This window comes from Somniosus microcephalus, unplaced genomic scaffold, assembly GCF_052327205.1.
Source record: "Somniosus microcephalus isolate GS21.2 unplaced genomic scaffold, FLI_Smic_1.0 unresolved_chr6, whole genome shotgun sequence".
NCBI lineage: Eukaryota > Metazoa > Chordata > Chondrichthyes > Squaliformes > Somniosidae > Somniosus > Somniosus microcephalus.
In genome coordinates this window covers 33586410-33609536 of record NW_028225184.1, presented here as the reverse complement: position 1 = coordinate 33609536, position 23127 = coordinate 33586410, and the positions used below count along the sequence as shown (strand labels likewise).

Sequence of the window (23127 nt, the reverse complement as noted above, 5' to 3'; positions counted from 1 at the left end):
TTAACGACTGAGCCTCCAAAGCCCTCTGGGGTAAAGATTTCCAAAAATTCACCACCTTCTGATTGAAGAAATTACTCCTCATCTCAGTCCTAAATGGCTGAGTATGTATTTATAGACTGTGAACCCTGGTTCTGGACGCCTCAGCCAGGGGAAACATCCTTCCTGCATTTACCCTGTCTAGCCCTGTAAGAATGGTATATATTTCAATGAGATTAGCTCTCATTCTTCTAAACTCTAGAGAATATAGGCCTAGTCTGCTCAATCTCTCCTCATAGGTCAATCCACCCATCCCAGGAATCAGTCTGTTGATACAACGTTGCAGTCCCTCTATGGAAAGTATATCCTGCCTTAGGTAAGGAGATCAAAACTGTACACAATTTGAAGGTTTGGTCTCACTGGGGCCCTATATAATTGCAATAAGTGTCTTGAATTCAATTTCATTAATAATTGAATGTCTGAGAATCATTCTGTTAGTGCACTTCTAATTGTAAATGTCAAAGCAGAATAGTGTAAATGTGTCAAATGGAAAATCTTGCAGGCCTATGAGGAAAAACATATGAGGGGGTCTAATGTTTTGGGTCTGAGAAAGAGCCAGGACAGGCACGAGGGGCCGAATGTCCTCTTGCTCCGCTGTCAGGCTCTGTGATTCGCTGATTCTATCTGTGGTGGTAAGCAAGGTATTAACTAATTATACGGTTAAACTATATCAGAGAGATTGTCACAGTGCATTTTCATTCAATATGTTTATCCTCATTCTTGGGTCTGATGCCGTTCCCTTGCTGTCAGGGTTGAATTCCTCATTGTACGAGGTGACGCGCTTCTGAGCTGTAACCAGGGGTTCTGTTGTCAGCATTTTCTTTCACTGTTAACCTCAGGCTGAAATATTTTCATCATCTATTTTTATCGGTAATTAAATCCACTTTTTAGTTCCACACAGATTGCACCTGAACAACCCCAGCTTCTCTCATCCCTCCTCATAAATTAAGTGCATTTCCCTGGTACCATACTGACAAATCTGCACCTAGCCTTCTCTGCTCAAAGGAGAAAAAATTAATCTTCTCTAGTCTCTCTTAATAACTGAAGTACTTCTTTCCCGGTATGTTTATGATAAATCTCCCCTTAACATTCTCTGCTCTAAGGAGACAAATCCAAGTGTCTCTAATCTCTCCGCATAACTGAAGTTGCTCAGGCCTGGTGCCATTCTGGTGAATCTCCAATTACACCTCTGCGCTCCAACGTGGACAATCCCAGCTGCTCTCCTCTGACTACATAACTGAAGTCTGTAAGATCAAGACCATCAGTTCAGCTGCTACATCACACAGTTCCCCTGATAACAACGCTCAAACAGTTCTGAGGCTTCGCCCTCTCTGAGCACTGACTCTGAGTCTTTCCCGAATCTCTCTCCTATCCCCACGCATGCTCTTCCCCTGTTTAGTTTGCCTGTGAAACCCATCACCTTGGCCTTGAACTTATTTTTAGTGAACAGCTGACCATCTGACTTATTTTCAGACCTTAAACAAGCTGATGTATTGAATTATTGTCACTTCAGTTACTGTAATTCACTTGCAAAACAGCATTCTGTCTGATAGTATCCTCCGATTTATCCCATTCTGTTTGTGTGATGTCCCTAAGCACATCCCCTTTTCAAGTTTGGAAGTTGCTGGTGGAATATGAAATAACTATTTTTATTTTAATAATTGAATCAATTTGTACTAATAAACGACAGTATGGATTTCCAGTCGGCTAAAGCAACGCACACGGTGGTGGATTATACAAGAATTAATTAATTTTTCAGTTGAAATTGTATAAGAAAGATTGCCACAATGTACTTCTTTAAATGTGTTTAAACACATTCTCGGTTCTGAACCACTGTTCTTACTGTCAGGGGTTAAATTACTCTCTGTCCGAGGTGAAGCGATTCAGAGCTGAAACCATAGGCTTCTGTTTACAGCATTTACTGTTACTGTGAAATTCAGCCTGAGAATTAAATAGAATACATTGCAATAACAGCACAGAGACAAGGCCATTCGGCACCAAAAGGTCTATGCCATTGATTATACTCCACATCAGACACCTCCCAATCTATTCAGATGACACTATCAGCATATTCTCCTATTCTTAACTCCCTCATGTTACCAAATAGTTTCAAATTAAATGCATCTATGTTATTCACCGCAACTGCACCATGTGATCCCATTTTCCTTATTGTGTCCAATCACTGCGTGAACAATTGTCTCCTAAAGGCCTTATTGGATAAATTGAACTAAGTCATCATCTCTCGGTTTGAAAAAGCACGGTTTAAATTGTTACTCGACTTAATTTGGAGAATAATGTTTATTGTCAGGAGAATAGTGGAGCATACTGATCCCCCGATAGCTCAGTTAGTGCCTGCAGTGCAGACCTAAGAAGTACATAAAAGTAAGACCGAATGGTCAACATCGGCTCCTTGCTGAGTTCCCTGATCTCCAACAAGCGGATACTGGCGCTACCATTCAGCTCAGTGCTCTGAGGACAGTGAAGGAAGCCTCTGCCAAAAGTCGTGATGCAGCACTTTGATATCTGTTGCCTGCTGCAGAGCGAGCATGCGCGGTAGGAGGGTAAAGTTCTGCCGGGCTCACCACTGCTGACCTCAGGTCAAGCAACCCACTCAGTGTCTGCACTCAAACATGAACAGATAATGCCGGGGGTATTGGACACTTCGCGAGAGAAACTGAATTTTTAATACAGTCACTGTATATTATACTAAATATATTGTAGTTGTCTCGCTTGTTTTGAGACACTGTTCTTTCTGCGAGCAGCTTTGTTCCTCTTTCTTTGAACTGAAGTTCCTTCGAGTTGAAACCGCTGACTTCCGATTTCACAACTAACTGCTGCTGCTGTTCTCTGCAGTATTTAGCATTTCCCTTTGTTTGCTTATTTTTCATTCTCTTTAGCATCTTGCCTCTCAACTTCAGGCACGTTTTGCTATCATTGAGCGTGTGTATACTGCTTGTATATCTAAATCTTTCTGGTGAATAATTCAGGCAGCTTTCAGATATAAGAATTTATTTCAATTCCATTTCCTCATTCAGACTGCTGGAACTGAGCATATCACTGAGAAACAGATCTGAACAGTGGGCTGAGACGAATGTCCTTCAAGCAATACAATGCTGCAGCTGCCTTTGGTGCTCAGAATTTAGACTTTATCTCTTCAACTCAATTTTTTCCCAATCTGAATTCCTACCGTTACTGCCTCCATCTAATCCATAATGGAGATTCCACGATAGCCTTGTGTTTTGTGGTATGGTCGCATGTGGAAATCTGTAAAGATGCTCATTATTTGTACACAGACTCCACCCAGGTGCTTGCTTTGTCTTTAAATGATGGTTTCACTCCATTAAAATTGACCATTTTTGTATCTGTGCATCCCTTAATGGTGTTTTGTTTCTTTAAGGCAAATACACTACTCTCTGCCTCTTATCCCTTAGCCAATTACGTACTCAATTTACCATCCTGCCTATACTGTCATGTGCTTCTACATTTCGCATCTGTTATGTGATATTAATTGAAATTCCAGATATACAAAATCGGCTGCATGGCCTGTTTGTTATTTCTTCAAAAAACTCAGTCAAGTTAGTCAAACATGATATTTCTTGAACAGCTCCAAGTTGACTGTTCCTTTTTACACCATGCTTCTGTAAGTCAGACTTAATATTGTCCTTAACAATGGTCTCCAGTAGTTTTCCCACCACTGAAAGTAGACTGATTAGCCTGGCATTAACCGGTATATCTCTCTCCACTTTTTTGAACAGTCACATGATATTTGCAATGATTCAGTCCTTGGGCACCACTCTGATTTCCAAGGAGCTTTGCAAAATCGTGGTCAGACCTTCAGCTATCTCCTCCACTACTTCCCTCAGCAATGTAGCATACATTCCATATGGATCGTGCGAATTGTTAACGTAAATATCGGCAACTTATTTTCTACATCCTTGCTATCTATTTTATCCTATCCAGTACATCTACTGCAACATTAACTTCATCATCTTCCTAAGTGAAGACAGCTGCAAACTATTCATTCAGTACCCCAGTCATGCTCTCTGCCTCCACAAGAATCTTTCCTCTTTTGACATTAATCGGCCCCAACATTACTTTAATGCTTATAAATGATACATTTTACCCGCTAATTTGTTTCCATTTGCTCCCCTTTCCCTTCTTATGTAATTTTTCAATTTCCGCCTGCACTCTCCCTATTCTACCTGGTGTTCTGCTGTATTCTGCAATTGACATTTGTCATAATTTAATTTAACCTCCATTGTCTTTCTCATCCAAGCGCTGTAGCTTTGGAAGCCCCATATTTCCTCCTTATGGGTACATGCTTGCTTTGTACCGAGGAGAACAACCCCAGCTTCACCAGTCTCTCCACATAACTAACTTCTGTCAATCTTTCTACCATTCTGCTAAATTTCCTCTGCATCATTTATAAGGTCATGAGATCCTTCCTAATGTGTGGTGGCCAGAATTGGACACCATGCTCCAGCTGAGGCCTAACCTGTGATTTACAAAGGTTTAGCAAACCTCCTTCCTTTTGTATTTATGTCTCTACTATTAAAGCAATAGATCTTAAAGGTTGTTTTAACATATTGATCAATAGGTCCTGCCACCTTTAAAGATTTGTGAATGTGCGCTCTGATTCGGAACGCCCTGTAATATATTTTAATTTCCTATACATTGTCTCTCCTCATTCGTCTACCTAAATTCCATCACTTCAGATTTCACTACATTAAATGTACCTGCCCACTTCACAAGACTGTCTCTATTCCGAAGTCTGCTGCTATCCCCCTCACTGTTTACTACAATTTAAAGTTTACTGCATTTCCAACCAAGCTCCAAGCTGACTTGATTTTCAGTTGAATGAAATGGTGAATATAAAACACATGGATTTCATTCACGTCAAAATTGAGTTTTATTCTTATTGTTTCAAAGTCGGCTAATTTCTTTAAATTAATTGGACTCAGAAACAAACTACATTGATTTCAATGCACAGTTACATTTGCCGCACAATACAGGGTTATTAGGCGGATTGTATCATTCTATTTCATCCATTGTGTTTGTATATAATACCACTAAATTTACAGTTTACGAGATGTAAAGTGGAATATTATCTCTAAATGTATATTAAGAACATAAAAACATACGAAATAGGAGCAGGAGTAGGACATCTAACATTCCAGCACTATCCCTAAACACCATGATTCAATTAATATCCAAAGATTAATCGATATTCTGCTTGGATATAATTAACGACTGAGCCGCCACAGCCCACTGGCATACAGAAATCCAAAGATTCACCACCCTTTGAGTGAAGAAATGTCTCCTCATCTCTGTCTTAAATGGCCGACCCATTATTCTGAGACTGTGGCCCCTGGGTCTAGACGGCCCAGCCAGGGGAAACATCCTTCCTGCATCTACCCTGTCAAGCCCTTTAAGAATTTTATATATTTCCATGAGATCACCTCTCATTCTTCTAAATTCTAGAGAAAATAGGCCTAGACTACTCAGTCTCTCCTCATAGGACAATCCCCCCATCCCAGGAATCAATCTGTTGAACCATCGTTGCACTCCCTCTATGGAACTCTAATTGTAACTGTCAAAATGGAATGGGCTAAATGATCCAAAGTGAAAAACTTGCAGGACTTTGAAGAAAAAACATATGAGTGGGACTAATGTGATTGGTCTGGCAAAGAGTCAGCACAGACACGATGGTGCTGTGGTTCCAGCGCTGCTGGAAAGTTCTGTGATTTGCTGATTCTATCTGTGGTGGTAAACACAGAATTAATTAATTATATGGCCAGAAACATAAAAGAAATATTGTCAAAATGTATTTTCCTCCTTAAATTAAATTCCTCATTGTCCGAGGTAAAGTGCTTCTGAGCTGACACAATAGGTTTCTGTTTTCAACATTTTCTTTCAGTGTTAGCTTTAGCCTGAAATATTTTCAAAAACTATTATTAACTGTATTTAAATCCACTTCTTAGTTCCTCGCAGACTGCACCAGAACAACTTCAGCTTCTCTCATCTCTCCTCATAACTGAAGTCCCTTTCCCCAGGAATCATACAACTAAATCTCCACCTAGCCTTCTCTGCTCTAAGGAGATCAACGTATATCTCAAGTCTCTCCTCATAACTGAAGTCCTTCATTCCCGGTACTTTTATGTTAAATTTCCACTTAACATTCACTGCTCTAATGACACAAATCCAAGTCATTCTGGTGAATTTCCGCTTAAACCTCTGTGCTCTAAGGAGAACAATCCCAGCTTCTCTAATCTCTCTACAAAGATGAAGTCTCTAAGATCAAGTCCATCAGTTCAGATGCTACATCACACAGTTCCCCTGGTCACGACGTTCAAACACCTGAGGGTCCGCCCTCTCTGAGCTCTGATTCTGCATCTTTCCTTAATGTCTCTCCTATCCCCACACATGCACTTCTCCTGTTTAATGTGCCTGTGAAACCCACCACCTTGGCCTTGAACTTATGTTAGTGAACAGCTGACCATCTAACTTCCTTTCAGGCCTTAAACAAGCTGAAGTATCGAATTATCGCAAAACTGCATTGTGCCTGATAGTATCCTCCGATTTATCCCATTCTGTTTCTGTGATGTCCCACAACACATCTGCTTTTATACAGGTTACAAGATGCTAGTGGAATATGAAACAGCTTTTTTATTTTATTAAATTGACTTGAATTGAATTGCATAAATAAATGACAGTATGGCGTTTCAGTCTGCTACTCCATCACACATGGTGGTGGTTATAGAGTCATAGAGTCATAGAGTTTTGCAGCACAGAAAGAGGCCCTTCGGCCCATCGTGTCTGCGCCGCCCATCCATCCCTGTCCAGTCTAATCCCATTTTCCAGCATTTGGTCCATAGCCTTGTATGCAATGGCATTTCAAGTGCTCATCCAAATGCTTCTTGAATGTTGTGAGGGTTCCTGCCTCTACCACCCTTTCAGGCATTGAGTTCCATATTCCAACCACCCTCTGGGTGTAAAAGTTCCTCCTCAAATCCCCTCTAAATCTCCTGCCCCTTACCCTGAATCTATGCCCCGTTGTTATTGACCCCCCCACTAAGGGGAAAAGTTCCTATTTATCTACCCTATCTATGCCCCTCATCATTTTGTACACCTCAATCAGGTCCCCCCTCAGCCTTCTCTGCTCCAAGGAAAACAACCCCAGCCTGTCCAGCCTCTCTTCACAGCTGAGGCGCTCCATCCCAGGTAACATCCTGGTGAATCTTCTCTGCACCCTCTCCAAAGCAATCACATCCATCCTATAGTGAGGCGACCAGAACTGCACACAGTACTCCAGCTGTGGCCTCACCAGCGTTTTGTACAGCTCCATCATAACCTCCCTGCTCTTATATTCTATGCCTGGGCTAATAAAGGCAAGTATCCCATATGCCTTTTTAACCACCTTATCTAACTGCTCCGCTGCCTTCAGGGATCTATGTACATGTACACCAAGGTCCCTCTGACCCTCTGTACTTCCTAGGGTCCTACCACTCATTGTGTATTCCCTTGCCTTATTTGTCCGTCCAAAATGCATCACCTCGCACTTTTCAGGGTTAAATTCCATTTGCCACTTTTCCGCCCATCTGACCAACCCGTTTATATCGTCCTGTAGCCGGAGGCTTTCCTCCTCGCAATTTACCACCCCACCAATTTTCGTGTCATCTGCGAACTTACTGATCATACCTTTTACATTCTCATCCAAATCATTTATGTAGATCACGAACAACAAGGGACCCAGTACCGATCCCTGAGGTACCCCACTGGACACAGGCTTCCAATCACAAAAGCAACCATCAACCATCACCCTCTGCCTCCTGCCACTCAGCCAGTTTAGGATCCAACGCGCCAAGGCACCCTGGATCCCATGGGCTCTTACCTTCTTAACCAGTCTCCTATGCGGGACTTTGTCAAAAGCTTTACTGAAGTCCATGTAAACCACATCCACAGCATTTCCCTCATCCACCCCACTAGTCACCCCCTCGAAAAATTCGATCAGATTTGTCAGACATGATTTACCCTTGACAAAGCCATGCTGACTATCCCCGATTAATCCTTGCCTCTCCAAGTGGAGATTAATTTTGTCCCTCAGAATTTTTTACAATAATTTCCCCACCACAGATGTTAGACTCACTGGCCTGTAATTCCCTGGTTTATCCCTGCTACCCTTCTTGAATAATGGTACAACGTTAGCTGTTCTCCAGTCCTCTGGTACATCCCCTGTGGCCAGAGAGGTTCTGAAAATTAGTGTCAGAGCCCCTGCAATCTCCTCCCTTGCCTCCCACAGCAGCCTGGGATGCATCTCGTCCGGGCCTGGGGATTTATCCACGTTTTGGCCTGCTTAAACCGCTAGCCTCTGCTCCCTCTCGATGCTAATATGTTCAAATATGTCACAGTCCCCTTGCCCGATTTCTATGTCTGCATCGTCTTTCTCCATAGTGAACACAGATGCAAAAAATTCATTTAAAACCCCCGCCTACATCCTCTGGCTCTACACACAGATTGCCACTTTGGTCCCTAATGGTCCCTACCCTTTCCCTGGTTATCCTCTTGCCCTTAATATACTTATAAAACATCTTAGGATGTTCCTTTATTTTGCTCGCCAGTGTTATTTCATGGCCCCTCCTCGCCCTCCTAATTTCTTTTATAAGTATGCCCCTGCACTTTTTATACTCCTCTAGGGCTTCCTCCGTCTTTAGTCTTTTGTAACTGCCAAAAGCCCCCCTTTTATTTCTAATGCATTTTTGTATATCCCTTGTCATCCAAGGTTCCCTTTGCTTGTTGGTCCCACCCTTGACCTTTACAGGAACATGTTGACGTTGTACTCTCTCAACTTCCCTTCTGAAAGTCTCCCATTGTTTTGATGTGGATTTTCCTATAAGTAGCTGCTCCCAGTCCACTTTGGCCAGATCCTGCCTTATCATATTAAACTCGGCCTTCCCCCAATTTAGAACCCTTATTTCCGGGCCGTCTTTGTCTTTTTCCATGACCACCTTAAATCTCACTGAATTATGGTCACTGTCGCCAAAATGCTCCCCTATTGACACTTCCACCACTTGCCCGGCTACATTCCCCAGAATTAGGTCCAGTACCGCCCCCTCTCTTGTAGGACTTTCTACATGTTGGCTCAAAAAGCTCTCCTGGTTGCACTTTAAGAATTCTGCACCCTCTAAGCCTTTCACACTCTGACTGTCCCAATTTATATTGGGGAAGTTGAAATCCCCCACTTTTATTACCCTATTATTTTCGCACTTTTCTGAGATTTGCCTACATATCTATTCCTCTAACTCCCCCTGACTGTTTGGGGGCCTATAGTACACTCCCAGCAAAGTGCTTGCCCCCTTTTTGTTTTTAAGTTCCACCCATATGGCCTCATTGGAGGAACCCGCTAATATATCATCCCTCCTTACAGCAGTAATTGACTCCTTAATTATTATCCAATAATTAAGAACATAAGAACATAAGTACATAAGAAATAGGAGCAGGAGTAGGCCAATCGGCCCCTCCAGCCTGCTCCGCCATTCAATAAGATCATGGCTGATCTGATCCTAACCGCCAATCCACTATCACAGAACCATCTCCTGAATCTAACAAAATTTGACACACGAAATAGGAGCAGGATCAGGCTACACGGCCCCTGGGCCCGCTCCGCTACCCACAGGGCCATGACCGATCCGAACCTAGACTCATGTCCAAATTCCTGCCCGCTCCCCGTAACCCTTAATTCCCTTTACTTCTAGGAAACTGTCTATTTCTGTTTTAAATTTATGTAATGATGTAGCTTCTACAGCTTTTTGGGGCAGCATATTCCATGGACCTACCACCCTCTGAGTGAAGTAGTTCCTCCTCATCTCAGTTTTGAAAGAGCAGCCCCTTATTCTAAGACTATGCCCCCTAGTTCTAGTTTCACCCATCATCGGGAACATCTTCCCTGCATCCACCCGATCCAACCCCTTCACAATCTTATATGCTTCAATAAGATCGCCTCTCATTCTTCTGAACTCCAATGAGTAGAGTCCCAATCTACTGAACCTCTCCTCATATGTACATCCCCACATCCCCGGGATTAACCGAGTGAACCTTCTTTGTACTGACTCGAGAGCAAGTATGTCCTTTCACAATTATGGACACCAATTAATGAATTATACGGTTGAAAGTGTATAAGAAAGATTGCCACAAAATACTTTTTCGAAGTGTATATATACATTCTTGATTCTGATGTATTGTACTTACTGTCAGGGGTTAACATACTACCTGCCAATGGAGAAATGCTTCAGAGCAGAAACCACAGGCTTCCGTTTACAGCATTTGCTGTCATTGTTAATTTCAGCCTGAAATTAAATAGATTTACATGGAAATAAAAGCACAGAGACAAGGCCATTCGGCCCCAACAGGTCTACACAACACCAGCCACCTCGCAATCGAATTCAGATGACACTATCAACATATCCTCCTATTCCTTTTTCCCTCATTTTAGCAACTAGTTTCATCTTAAATGCATCTATGCTATTCACCGGAACTACACCATGTGGTCCCATTTTCCACATTGTGTCCACTCTCTGGGTGTTGATGGGTCTCCTAATCTCCTTTTTGGAAAAGTTGAAGTAAATGATCATCTCTCGGTTTTATACGGCACTTTTTAATTTGTTACTGGAATGGATTTGGAGAATTGTGTATATTGTCAGGAGAATAGTGGAGCATATTGGTCTCCTGATAGCTCAGTAAGTGCCTGCAGTGCAGAGCTAAGAAATAAATCATAGTAAGACCGAATGATTAACATCCGCTCCTTGCTGTGTTCCCTGATCTCCAACAAGCGGAGGTACTGGCGCTACCATTCAGCTTAATGCTCCGAGGCCACTGAAGGAAGCCTCGGCCAAATGTCGTGATGTAGCTCTTTGATATCTGTTGCCTGCTGCAGAGCGAGCATGTGCGGTAGGAGGTTAAAGTTCTGCCGGGCTCACCACTGCTGAACTCGCGTCAAGCAACCCACTCAGTGTCTGCACTCAAACATGAACAGATAATGCCGGGGGCATTAAAGATTTCGAGAGAGAAACTGGATGAGAATGATTTTAACACAGTCACTGTATATTGTAGTAAATATATTTTAGTATTTTCTTTGGTTCTGAGACTTTGTTCTTTCTGTGAGCAGCTAAGTGCCGCTTTTTATGAATTAAAGCTCCTTCGGCTTGAAACCGCAGGCTTCCGTTTTCACACCTAACTGCTGCTACTGTTGTCTGCAGTACTGACCATTTTCCTTTATTTGATTATACTTCTTTCTCTTTTCCGTCTTGCATCACAATTTTAGGTGCTCTTTGATATAGTTGAGCGTCTGTGTACTGTCTGTACAACTAATGCTTTCTGGTGAATAATTCAGGCAGCTTTCAGATCCAGGAATGTATTTTAATTCCATTTCCTCATTCAATCTGCTGGAGCTGAGCATATCACTGAGACAGAGATCTGCACAGTGCGCGGAGACTAATACACTACTAAGACACAGAGCTGCATTAACCTCTTAATCAACAACGTCTCCAAACAAAATTGCCCCTGGTAATGCCTGAATCCATTCAATAATGGAGCTCCGGCCCTGCCATTGCCATTCTGTATCGTGGTGTAGCCGCATGTGGAGATCTGTAAAGATGCTCAGTGTTTGCACCCACATTCCATGCAGTTGCATTCATTTGTCTTTCAGTGCCGTTGTCACAAAGCCACAAAATGGATCTGTTATCATTTCACGTGTTTTGTGTCATTAGGCCCAAGGGCACATTTTGTTAATTGCCGTGCATTATTGGAATTAGATGCAAATGAACATCTCGGTAGAATTTCTTCAGTCACGGTGGGTGAATCTAAAACAAGGAGCAGGATATCTAAACTGATGCCAAATAATTTGGAGTGAAAACTGGAAATACTTTCTCACACAAAGTGTAGTGTAAATCTGGAACTCTCTGTAATTAGTGTCTGCCTACATTATGTGTTCATGTACTGGAGCGGGAGTTGAAGTAAAAGGAGCCAGAATGTCACCAACTCAGTCACACTGTGAAATGTCCATAAAACAATACACGGCAGTCAGTCAGTATATTCAGCCGCTAAAGGTTTTGGTGTTTGAGTAACTGATTCATGTTCTCTCTTTTTAGTGGTTTTTGGGGCTCGGAGAATCGTTTCTCAAGGTTAGTGTCGACGCTTTTCTCTAATATAATGAAATTGAGCAATTAAATTTCAAACTGCTCAATAAATGAATTTGTTATTATGTAATTGAAATTCATTGCTGTAATGCATCATGTTGTGAAGTTTGTAGCAGTAATGCATGTCTGCATCTCAGTAGCTTTCATTGCCCAGGTACTATGAGAGATGTCTTTGTTTTCTAACATTTTGGTCAGCGATTCAAGGAAAAGTACAATAAATATAGGAAGACATATCTAGGTTCAATATACGTAAAAAAATGGTGATGGAGAAGATAATGACATCAAAGATAGAAAAAAATTCCAGGACCCGAGTGTTTCTACCCGATGGCCGTGTGGCGGGAGGGGTGGGGGCGGTTAATATAACTAGGTGAGGAAATTGCTGATGCGTTAGTCATGAACTTCCAAAAGTCTCTCGATTGATGAATTGGCCAATTCGATTGGAAACTAACAGGCACTGTTTATTTACGACGGGAGGAGAGATCAACTTGAAAATTTTTGGCCCATCAGTCAACATCAGTTTTGGGAAAGCACTACAATCTATTATTAGGAACAGCGTGACTGAGCATTTGGAGAGCTATGAACTGACCAGAGAGATCCAGCATGGATTTGTAAAGTGCAAATCACGTCTATCGAACCAATTGTTATTTTGAGAAGGTACCTAATTGGAGTTAAACAACTGTCTATGAATGCTATTTATAGGGACATCCAGAAGGCATTCGAGTAGCCATGCGTGCAATTGAAGGCAACGTATTGAATAGGAAATGAAATGGTTATTTTGTTGGAGAGAGTTAGTAGGGATAATGGCTCTAAACTCACATTGGCAGGATGTGAATAATGGTGTCCCCGGGGATCTGTACTGGGAACTCAGCTTTTCACCATATTTATAACTGACTTGGATGAAGGAATAGAGAGCCATATATCAAATTTCGCTGGCGAAAATAGTTAGGTTGCACAGTACATAATGCACACGTGAGTAAAAAGTTGTATAGGGACATTGTTTGATTGGGTGAGCGGGAAGACAGTAGCAGATGGAATTTAAAGAGAGAAAGTGTGAGTTCTTTCCCTTTGGACGTACAAACAAGATTTTTCGATTTTCTAATTGCTATAAAGCTCGGGAAATTGGAAACATGGAGTGAATTAAAGGTCGAAGTACAGGGATAGCTAAAATTTAGTGGACAGGTACAGATAATTAAAAAGTTTAATGGAATAATGTGCTTCACCTCAAGAGAGCTGGAATACGTGGCGGTGGAAGTTAAGTTGGAGCTGTACAGAGTCTGGCTAGACCCCATCTGGAGTAACTGGAGCTGTACAGAGCTATGGCTAGACCCCGTCTGGAGTAACTGCATTATGATCAGGGAAGCGGGCCTCAGGAAGGATATAATGGCCCAACAATTGCATCGGGCGCATAGATACAGATATAGAGATGCAGAGAATGGATAGTTGCTCCTTGGCGATGCAGAGTTGTGTGCCACGTATGACATCACTAAGGCCAGGAGTGCAGCGTACATCCTCTGCGTAATGGAAGAAACACCCATAAATTCTGTTAAAAATAAACCACGCCCAGAAAAGGCTCTTTCAGTCTCTTCCATTGATATAATTTTTTCAAAACATATCAAAACTTCTAAAAAAAGATAGTTTATCTGGTCTTATTTCATATATCAATCCTTTGTTTTATGCTTTCATACAGACCCACAATCTATTAGTCCCTTTGGATAAAACTTCCTTTTTTGATCCTCAGTAAAGGGCTAAAATTGTCCTTTATCTCTTACAGGTAATGTTGTTGAACTTCAGAAAGAGATTCCCAACCATATATTCAAAGTTAATTTTCAGTATTAAATATATTATTCAGACCTCGTTTAGGCTGGTAATCAACAAATCTATTCTCCATGATAAAGAGAGATTATTATATAAGTTATCTTGTTCATTTATTATTTGGAATAATTTTTTCACTGAAATTTGTTAGAATTTCATTTTATTTTACTTTCTTTTTCAACTTCCCAAATAAGTAAAATTAAACTCAAACAACAAAAAAGTCTCCTCCACCAAAACGTCCACAATTTACAGTCACAGATCTTTTAAAATGTGACACAGCCTCTTGTGCCCATTTTCAGTAACCGTAAGATTTGCGGATGTAATTGCTAGGCAGTTTGTAATTCGCCCAAATCTGCACCTTTCATTAGTACTTCCCCATCGGTGCGGATCATGTGTTAAGGCGAACCTGGAACAATCACAATTTCGGGAGTTAGTGCCTGTGCAAGCACTTGTGGAAATCCCGAACTTGCAGTAAATGTGACGGAGCACTCTCAGAGTACGCCGCCATCCACACCGCAAAATCTGCCCCATTGGCTTTGGAGGGGGTGCAGCGGAGATTGACCAGAATGATAACAGGTCAATAAGGGTTAATTATGGGGAGAGGTTCCATAGTCTAGGCTTGCATTCGCTCGAGTACAGAAGCTTAACGGGTGATCGAATTCAGCTGTTTAAGTTCATTAACGGATTTGATCTGTTAGAAAGAGAGAAACGATTTCAGCTGGTGGGAGAGTACAGAACAAGCGTGCATAACCTTACAGTTATAGCTAGGTCCTTCAGGGGTGATGTGATGAAGCACTTCTATACACAAAGTAAGCTGAAAACATTGAACACTCACTCAAAATTACGGTTGTGACTACATCAATAGGAAATGTCAAAACTGAGATTAGTAGATTTGTATTAAGAAAGTGTAATACGTTTTATAAAACCAAGCCAGGTAGATGGAGTTAGGATACAGATCAGCAATGATAGTATTGATTTGTGAAACAGGCTAGAGGGTCTCAATAACCTAGTTCTGTTCATATGTTCTTACATCCTTAATCTGGTGTTGGTTTATAAAGTGCACTCAGCATTCCAAGTGGAATGTATATCTTGCTTAGGTCTAAAGTGGGTGAACTCACACTCCAACCACACTGAAATGAATCAACTTGAGTTTTGCACACTCACTTAATCTAGCAAAGTCCCCTTGCAACATTCTGCTGCTAGCTCCTGAATTTGCAATGCCACCTAACGTAGTTTCGACATTAATTTGGATGTAATGAACTATATTCATTCCTGTAACTCATAGAGCAATGCAGTGAAAACATGAGGCCACATTACAGAATCCTGGGGACAACACTTATCACATCCTGCCAATGAGATTACATACCCGTCATCCCTGCTCTCTGTCTCCTAACTCCTTATCAATTCGCTACCAATGTCAATAGGTTGCATTCAGTTCCATGTGATTTACCAGACAAATGCTCTACTTAATGTCACGATTACTGATTTTGATCACACAAGTGGATCATTTTGTTAGCACCCCATATACTGACATTTGGCTTGAGCCAGAGATGAGCTGCAGGAGTTCAAGTGTCACTCTGCCATGAGTCCCATATCCCTTTTATTAATTCGCTCTTTTCTGTATTTCTCTATTCTGCCGTTACTTAACGGCCAATATCCCAACACTTCACTACTCCACTAGGTTTCCAATCCCCTGCATTTCTAGAATTGAATTATTCGTGAACACGTCCACAGTGACCCTCTGTGCCTCTCCTGGCATTCTTTGAAAGGCCCATCGAGAGTTTTATCAATCGTTTCATGCGAGCAGCAAAACCAGTCCCCGCTCCTTCGCTGTTGCTGCTCCTCACACACATCACCTTTACTGAGGCCAAATCTCACCAACTACTAATCCGTCCCAGTCAATGAATCCTCCACTGATCCTCACACACATCGCCTTTACTGAGGCATAATCTCACCAACTACTGATCCGTCCCAGTCAATGAATCCTCCACTATCCCCTTGGACTCTTCAATGGATCAACGAACGCCCCTGCCAATTTCCATCCAGAATTATGGTTTACTATTATATATGTATTTATATAAAAAGTCTGATGTGGAAGGGTATACTTGGAATAACCAATATACTTGTGATATGGATGGCAATTACTCCTTGGAAAAAAAGTATCTAAATGGTGTAGAGGAGAAGAGGAAACTGGGGGTACAGGCACACAAATCACTTCTAGTTGAGACGCAGGTTAATAAGGCCATAACTAAGGTGGGTTTGCTCGCGTTGTTTTCTATGGAACAGAGAAGTCTGAGGAGAGACTTGAATAAGATGTTTAAAATGATGAGGGGCCTAGATTGAGTGGACAGGAAGCACCTGCATCGCCTAGCATAGAGGACAATAAGGAGGAGGCATAGATTTAAAGTAAATTGTAAAAGGATTAGAATGGAGTTGAGGAGAGCTTTTTTACACCCAGAGGGTAGTTGGGCTCTGGAACTCACTGGCTGAAAGGGTGCTAGAGGGAGAATCCCTCATCACATTTAAAACGTGCTTGGCTATGCATTTAAGTTCCATAATCTACAAGGCTATGGACCAAGAGCTGGGAAATGGGATAAGGCTGGATGGCACTTTATCGGTAGACTCAGACACGATGGCTCGAATGGCCTCATTTTGTGCCAGAAATTTCTGTGATGCTATGATTCTAGGAAAGCAAAGAATACCCTGGCATTCACTTCTAGAGGCCGAGAATTGGAAAGCAGGGAAGATAAAATAGGGAGCTTCATTAAAAGACATGAAGGTGGATAGGAAAAGACAAAAATTTAAGGAACGAATGCATGAATTTCAACAGTTATACATTCCTTTCTGGCGCAAAAACAGAAAAGGAAATGCAGCCAAAACACGGCTAACAAGATATATTACGGATAGTATTAGATCCAAGGAGGAGTCACAAAAATTTGCCAGTAAAAGTAGCAAGCCAGAGGATTGGGAGCAGCTGAGAGTTCAGCAAAAAATGATCAAGAGATTGATTAAGAGGGGAAAAATACAGTATAAGAGTAAACTTGCAAGAACCATAAAAGCGTATTGTAAAAGCATCTACAAGTATATAAAAAGAAAACGATTAATGAAAACAAATGTATGTCCCTTACAGTCAGAAGCGGGAGAATTTATAATGGGGAACAAGGAAATGGCATGGCAATTAAACAAATCCTTTGGTTCTGTCTTCACAGAAGAGGACAGCAATAACTTCCCGAAAATTCAAGGGACCCAAGGATCTAGTGAGAAGGAGGAATTAAAGTAAATTAGTATTATTAAAAAAATAGTGGTGGAGAATTTAATGGGACTGAAAGTTAAGTGAGGTTTAAACAGATGCTGCGAGTTGGGAATTGGTTCTTACTTTGCACCAAGGAAAGTGTCCGAGAGCGGGAGCAGTCAAACAACAACCTGCGAAAGCGAAAAAGCAACGGGACAATCAGGGAAGGAGCTGATTGTTAATAGGACCTGGTGACTATTTCTACAGTCCAGTCGTTAAAGTAAAAGTAAAGTCTCTAGTTCAGAGTAAGTAATGTTTAAAGGGAAGTAAGGTCCCTGTGTATTTAATATTCTTTAATTTAAAGGAAGAAAAGGGAGTATATTAAGGGTAGGACATGGCATGGCAGCTCGGCAATGTGGAGTGCTCCTCCTGTGCTATATGGGAAGTCAGGGACATTTTCAGTGTGTAGTGTGAACACATGTGCAGGAAGTATCTATTACTACAGCTACTCGAATTCCACACTTCGGAGCTGGAGCTGCGGCTGGAGTCACTGTGGAGCATCTGTGAAGCTGAGATCTTCGTGCATAGCACGTTTAACGAGGTCGTCACACCGCAGTTAAACAGTGCACAGGCAAACAGGAAATGGGTGACCGCCAGACAGAGTGAAAGAGCTAGGATGGTAGTGCAGAAGTCCCCTGGGTCCATCTCCCTCTCCAACAGATTTTCAGTTTAGGATACTGATCGGGGAGATGGTTTCTCAGGGGAATGCAGCAAGATCCAATTCCGTGGCACTACGAGTTGCACAGCTGCACAGGAGGGAAGGAAAAAGAGTGAGAGAGCAATAGTGATAGGGGATTCTATCGTAAGGGGAACAGATAGACGTTTCTGTGGCCGCAGAAGTGACTCCAGGTTGCTATGTAGCCTCACTGGCGCTAGGATCAAGGATGTCACTGAACGGCTGCAGGGCATTCTGAAGGGGGAGAGCGAACCTTCAGAGGTCGTGGTTCAAATTGGTACCAACGACATGGGTAGAAAGAGGGATGTGGTCCTGCAACAGCAATGTAGTGAGCTAGGTAGCAGATTAAAAAGCAGGACCTCAAAGGTTGTAATCTCTGTATAACTCCCGGTGCCACATGCTAGTGAATATACAAATAGCACGATAGAGCAGATGAATGCGTGGTTGAAGAGTTGGTGCAGGAGGGAGGACTTCAGTTTCCTGGATCATTAGGTCTGCTCCTGGGGAAGATGGGACTGTACGAATCAGACGAGTTGCACCTGAACCGGAACGGGACCAAAATATTTGTGGTGAAGTTTGCTACTACTGTTGGGGGGCGGGGGTTCAAACTAACTTGGCAGGGGGCTGGGATAAGGAGTGGAGCTATTGTAGCGGGTGATGCACACCTACATATATCAGAAAAAACAAGTCAGCCTGGAAGACAGAGCAAATATGTAACAGCACATGGGAGTATGGCAACGCTGGATGGCATTTTTTTAATGCAAGGGGTCTTGCGAGTAAGGCAGATGAATTGATGTTGGTGATAAAAACATGGGAGTCAGATATTGTTGCAATAACAGAGATATGTTTGCGGACTGGCAGCTCAATATTCCGAGGTATAGAATTTTTAGGCGAGAAGGGGGAAGTGTAAAAGAGGAGGGGTTGTCGCATTATTAATCAAGGAGTCAATTACTGCTGTAAGGAGGGAGGTTATCTTAGCAGGTTCCTCTAACGAGGTCATATGGGTAGAACTTAAAAACAAAAAGGGGCCAAGCACTTTACTGGGAGTGTACAACAGGCCGCCAAACAGTCAGGGGGAGATAGAGGAACTGATATGTTGGCAAATCTCAGAGAAGTGTAGAAACAATAGCGTAATAATAGTAGAGGAATTCAACTTCACCAATATCACCTGAGATAGTCAGAGTGTGAAAGGCATAGAGGGGGCAGAATACTTACAGTGCATCCAGGATAACTTTTTGAGCCATCATGTAGAAAGTTCTGAAAGAGGGGGGTCGGTACTTGAGCTAATTCTAGGGAATGTATCCGGGCAAGTGTTAGTAGTGTCAGTAGGAGAGCATTCACTGCGGTGACAGCGACCATAATTCGGTGATATTTAAGGAAGACATGGAAAATGACAAAGATGGACCGGAAATAAAGTGTCCAGTTTGGGGGAAGGCCAATTATAATATGATAAGACAGGATCTGACCAAAGTGGACTGGGACCAGCTAATTGTAGGGAAATGCACATCAGAGTAGTGTGAGTCTTTCAGAAAGGAAATAGAGAAAGTACAACGGCATCATGTTCTCGTACAGGTCAACGGTGGGACCAACAAACCCATCGCACACTGGATGTCAAGGGACATACAAGAATGGATTAGGAAAAAAAGGCAGGCTTCTGGCAGATACATAGGAATGAAAACATTGGGAGTCCAAGATGAATAGAGAAAGTGCAGGTGGGCACTTATATATGCGATTAGGAGAGCGATGAGGGGCATGAAAAAACACTGGCGGGCAAAATAAAGCAAAATCTCAAGTTGTATAATAGAAAAATAGAAACATAGAAGATAGGAGCAGGAGTAGGCAATTCGGCCTCTCGAGCCTGCTCCGCCATTTAATGAGATCATGGCTGATCATCCAAATTCAGTATCCTGTCACTGCTTTCTCCCCATATCCCTTGATCCCTTTAGCCTTAAGAAATATATCTAACTCCTTCTTGAATATATTTAATGAATTGGCCTCAACAGCCTTCTATAATAGAGAACTCCAGAGGTTCACCACTCTCTGGGTGAAGAAAATCCTCCTCATCTCTGTCCTAAATGGCTTACCCCTTATCTTTAGACTGTGGCCCCTGGTTCTGGACTCCCCCGCCATCAGGAACATCCATCCTGCATCTAGTCTATCCAGTCCTGTTAGAATGTTATAAGTTTCAATGAGATCCCCTTTCATTCTTCTAAACTCCAGCGAGTATAAGCCCAATCGACCCAATCTCTCCTCATACGTCATCCCTGCCATCCCAGGTATCAGTCTGGTGAGGCTTCGCTGCACGCCCTCCATGGCAAGAACCTCCTTCCTCAGATAAGGCGACCAAAACTGCACACAATACTCAAGGTGTGGTCTCACCAAGGCCCTGTACAACTGTGGAAAGACATCCTTGTTCCTGTACTCGAATCCTCTCGCTATGAAGGCCAAAATACCATTTGCCTTCTTATCCACCTGTTGCACCTGCATGCTTATCTTCAGCGACCGGTGAACAAGGACACCCATGTTGCGTTGCACTTCCCTTGCTCCCAATCTATTGCCGTTCAGATAATAATCTGCCTTCCTTCCTGTTTTTGCCATGAGAGTGAATAATCTCGCATTTATCCACATTATACTGCATCTGCCATGCATCTTCCGAATAATCCGACCTCTCCAAATCATACTGGACTGTCTCGGCATCCTCCTCACAGCACACACGCCCAACCAGCTTTATGATGTCTGCAAACTTGGAGGTATTGGCCCAGTAATTCCGTTCCAAACGCGTGCCTACGGTCGGGGTACTCACGCGTCTGGCCGGCGGAAATGCCGGTTTTCAGCATGCACAGCGCATGCAGAGAAAACTGGCGTTTCCTGTCCTCTGAACGAAGGGGTTCAGAGGCACAGCGCATGCAACTGCACAGGCAGCGCGTGCGCAGTGAAATTCGTCGATTTCATTCATGGATTCAGTGAGGTTCAGTCCTTACAACTTACACATGGAAAAAGCATGTGTAAAGTTGCTCCAGAGGCTCCGGAGGAAGATATATTTTATCGTGGAGCTTCTGAAAGGCAATATTTTTGTTTGGGAAAGGGAGGAAAGTTATTTTAAGAAATTATGAGATAAGTTTTAATGTTTAATTCCTTTTTTTAATCGCGTTTTCAGTACTGTAGGTAGAAGGAGCAATTGTGGCTGTGTGAATTGAATTTGCTGTGTTTATTAAATGTGAAAATGACTGTTCTAAAATGAGTAATGTAACATTTCCAACATTTTTAAGAAAGAAACGGTTCATCAGTAATATATTCTTTTAAGCAATTATGTATGTATGTCTGTATATATTCCTTTACATATATGTATATATTCCTTTACTAATGTGTATGAAGGTATGTATTTAATTATGATACTCCAATAAGTTACTTTCTCTGAAAGTCATAATTAAAAACATACATTCATACACAAGTAAAGGAATATATACATACATATACACAAAGGAATATATACAGACATACATACATAATTACTTAAAAGAATATATTACTGATGAAAAGTTTCTTTCTTAAAAATGTTGGCGTCATTTTCACATTTAATAAACACAGCAAATTCAATTCACATAGCCACAATTGCTCCTTCTACCTAAAGTACTGAAAACCCGTTTAAAAAAAAAAACTTTAAAACTTAGCTCAGCATTTCTTAAAATAACTTTCCTCCCTTTCCCAAAAAAAATATTGCCTTTCAGAAGCTCCACGATAAAATATATCTTCCTCCGTAGCCTCTGGATCAACTGTACTCATGCTTTTTTCATGTGTAGGTTGTAAGGACTTAACCTCAATGAAAGCATGAATGAAACCCGCGAATTTTACTGCGCACGCGCTGCCTGTGCAGTTGCATGCGTTCTGCCTCTGAACCCCTTCATTCAGAGGACAGGAAATGCCGGTTTTCCCCGCATGCGCTGTGCATGCTGAAAACCGGCATTTCCTCCTGCCAGATGCGTGAGCACCCCAATCGTACTCACGCATTTGGAACGGAATTACTGGGCCAACATTTTACAAGTCAATAAAATGAAAAATTTAACAATTGCACGATTTGCCCCCTCGCATCTGCGACTGTGGGTCCAAGGAGGTGCATTGCGCAAGAGGTTATCATCGTACGTATCCTCACACTGTTCCCTTTCGGGATCTGTATGAAGTGGTGGAAGGATTTCTGGCCATGTTAACACTCTTTCCGTGACCATAACCATCTTCATACCAGCCATTAGGGTGGTTAGTCCTATGGCGTGAGGGTTTTACGCGCTCCCACAACCCATCTGAGGGGGGGGGCACACACACCCGCGGACGCAAGTATCCCACTGGATGTCCACCCAGAATTTATAGTTGGAGCTCCGACTCCACTTGCCGGGATTGTCTGGAGCGGGGCTCGCAACCCTATTCCTTCTGGCCCAGCAGCGGGGATGCTTACCGCTACGCAAAAGGCCCACTCCGTGCAAATGGTGACACCCATACGTTTCCTGCGCCTTATCCCTCCCCGTCACAGGAGCCCTGTGCTGCCACTTGAAAGACCAAGCTATCATCTGTCCTTTTTGCGGCGCCTTGGACTTCTCATTACCAATGATGAGCAGGCGCTGCGCCTCCACCGCGTTGAGGAGATTGCTGAGGTCATCATCAGTTCAATTGTGAGTTATTTTAATGCCGTGAATTGTGCTCATTCCAGCCATTTCACGTTGCTAATGTGAGTGGGCCTTTGGCTTAGTGGTAGCATCCCCGCCACTGGGCCACACGGCATAGGGTTTCTAACCCCGCTCCAGACAGTCCCGGCAAGTGGAGTCGGAGCTCCGGCACTAAATTCTGGGTAGACATCAATTGGGATATTTGCGTCCGTAGGTGTGGGAGGCCCCCCCCCTTCATATAGGTTGTGGGAGCCCGTAAAACCCTCCCGCCATATGTCTAACCACCCTAATGGCTGGCGCAAAGATGTTTATGATCACAGAAGGAGCGTTAATCACGGCCAGAAATCCTTCCACCACTTCATACCTTTCCCCAAAGGGAACAGTGTGAAGACACGTACGACGACGACGTTGCTAATTAAATAAATGGAATGAAAAAAATGCTTTCACGGCTTTTAAAAGGCTTTA

The 23127-nt window shown here is 42.5% G+C and overlaps 1 protein-coding gene across 2 annotated transcripts in view; it reads left to right on the top strand.

The window, feature by feature from the left end:
- Positions 1 to 23127, top strand: part of LOC147087184 (Fc receptor-like protein 5) — a 64068-nt gene that overhangs the window by 5544 nt on the left and 35397 nt on the right. For both annotated transcript variants that reach the window (XM_085978208.1, XM_085978210.1), the window contains exon 2: positions 12180 to 12212. In XM_085978208.1, coding sequence (XP_085834334.1) covers positions 12180 to 12212 — 33 coding nt within the window. The remainder of the gene's footprint in view (positions 1 to 12179; positions 12213 to 23127) is intronic.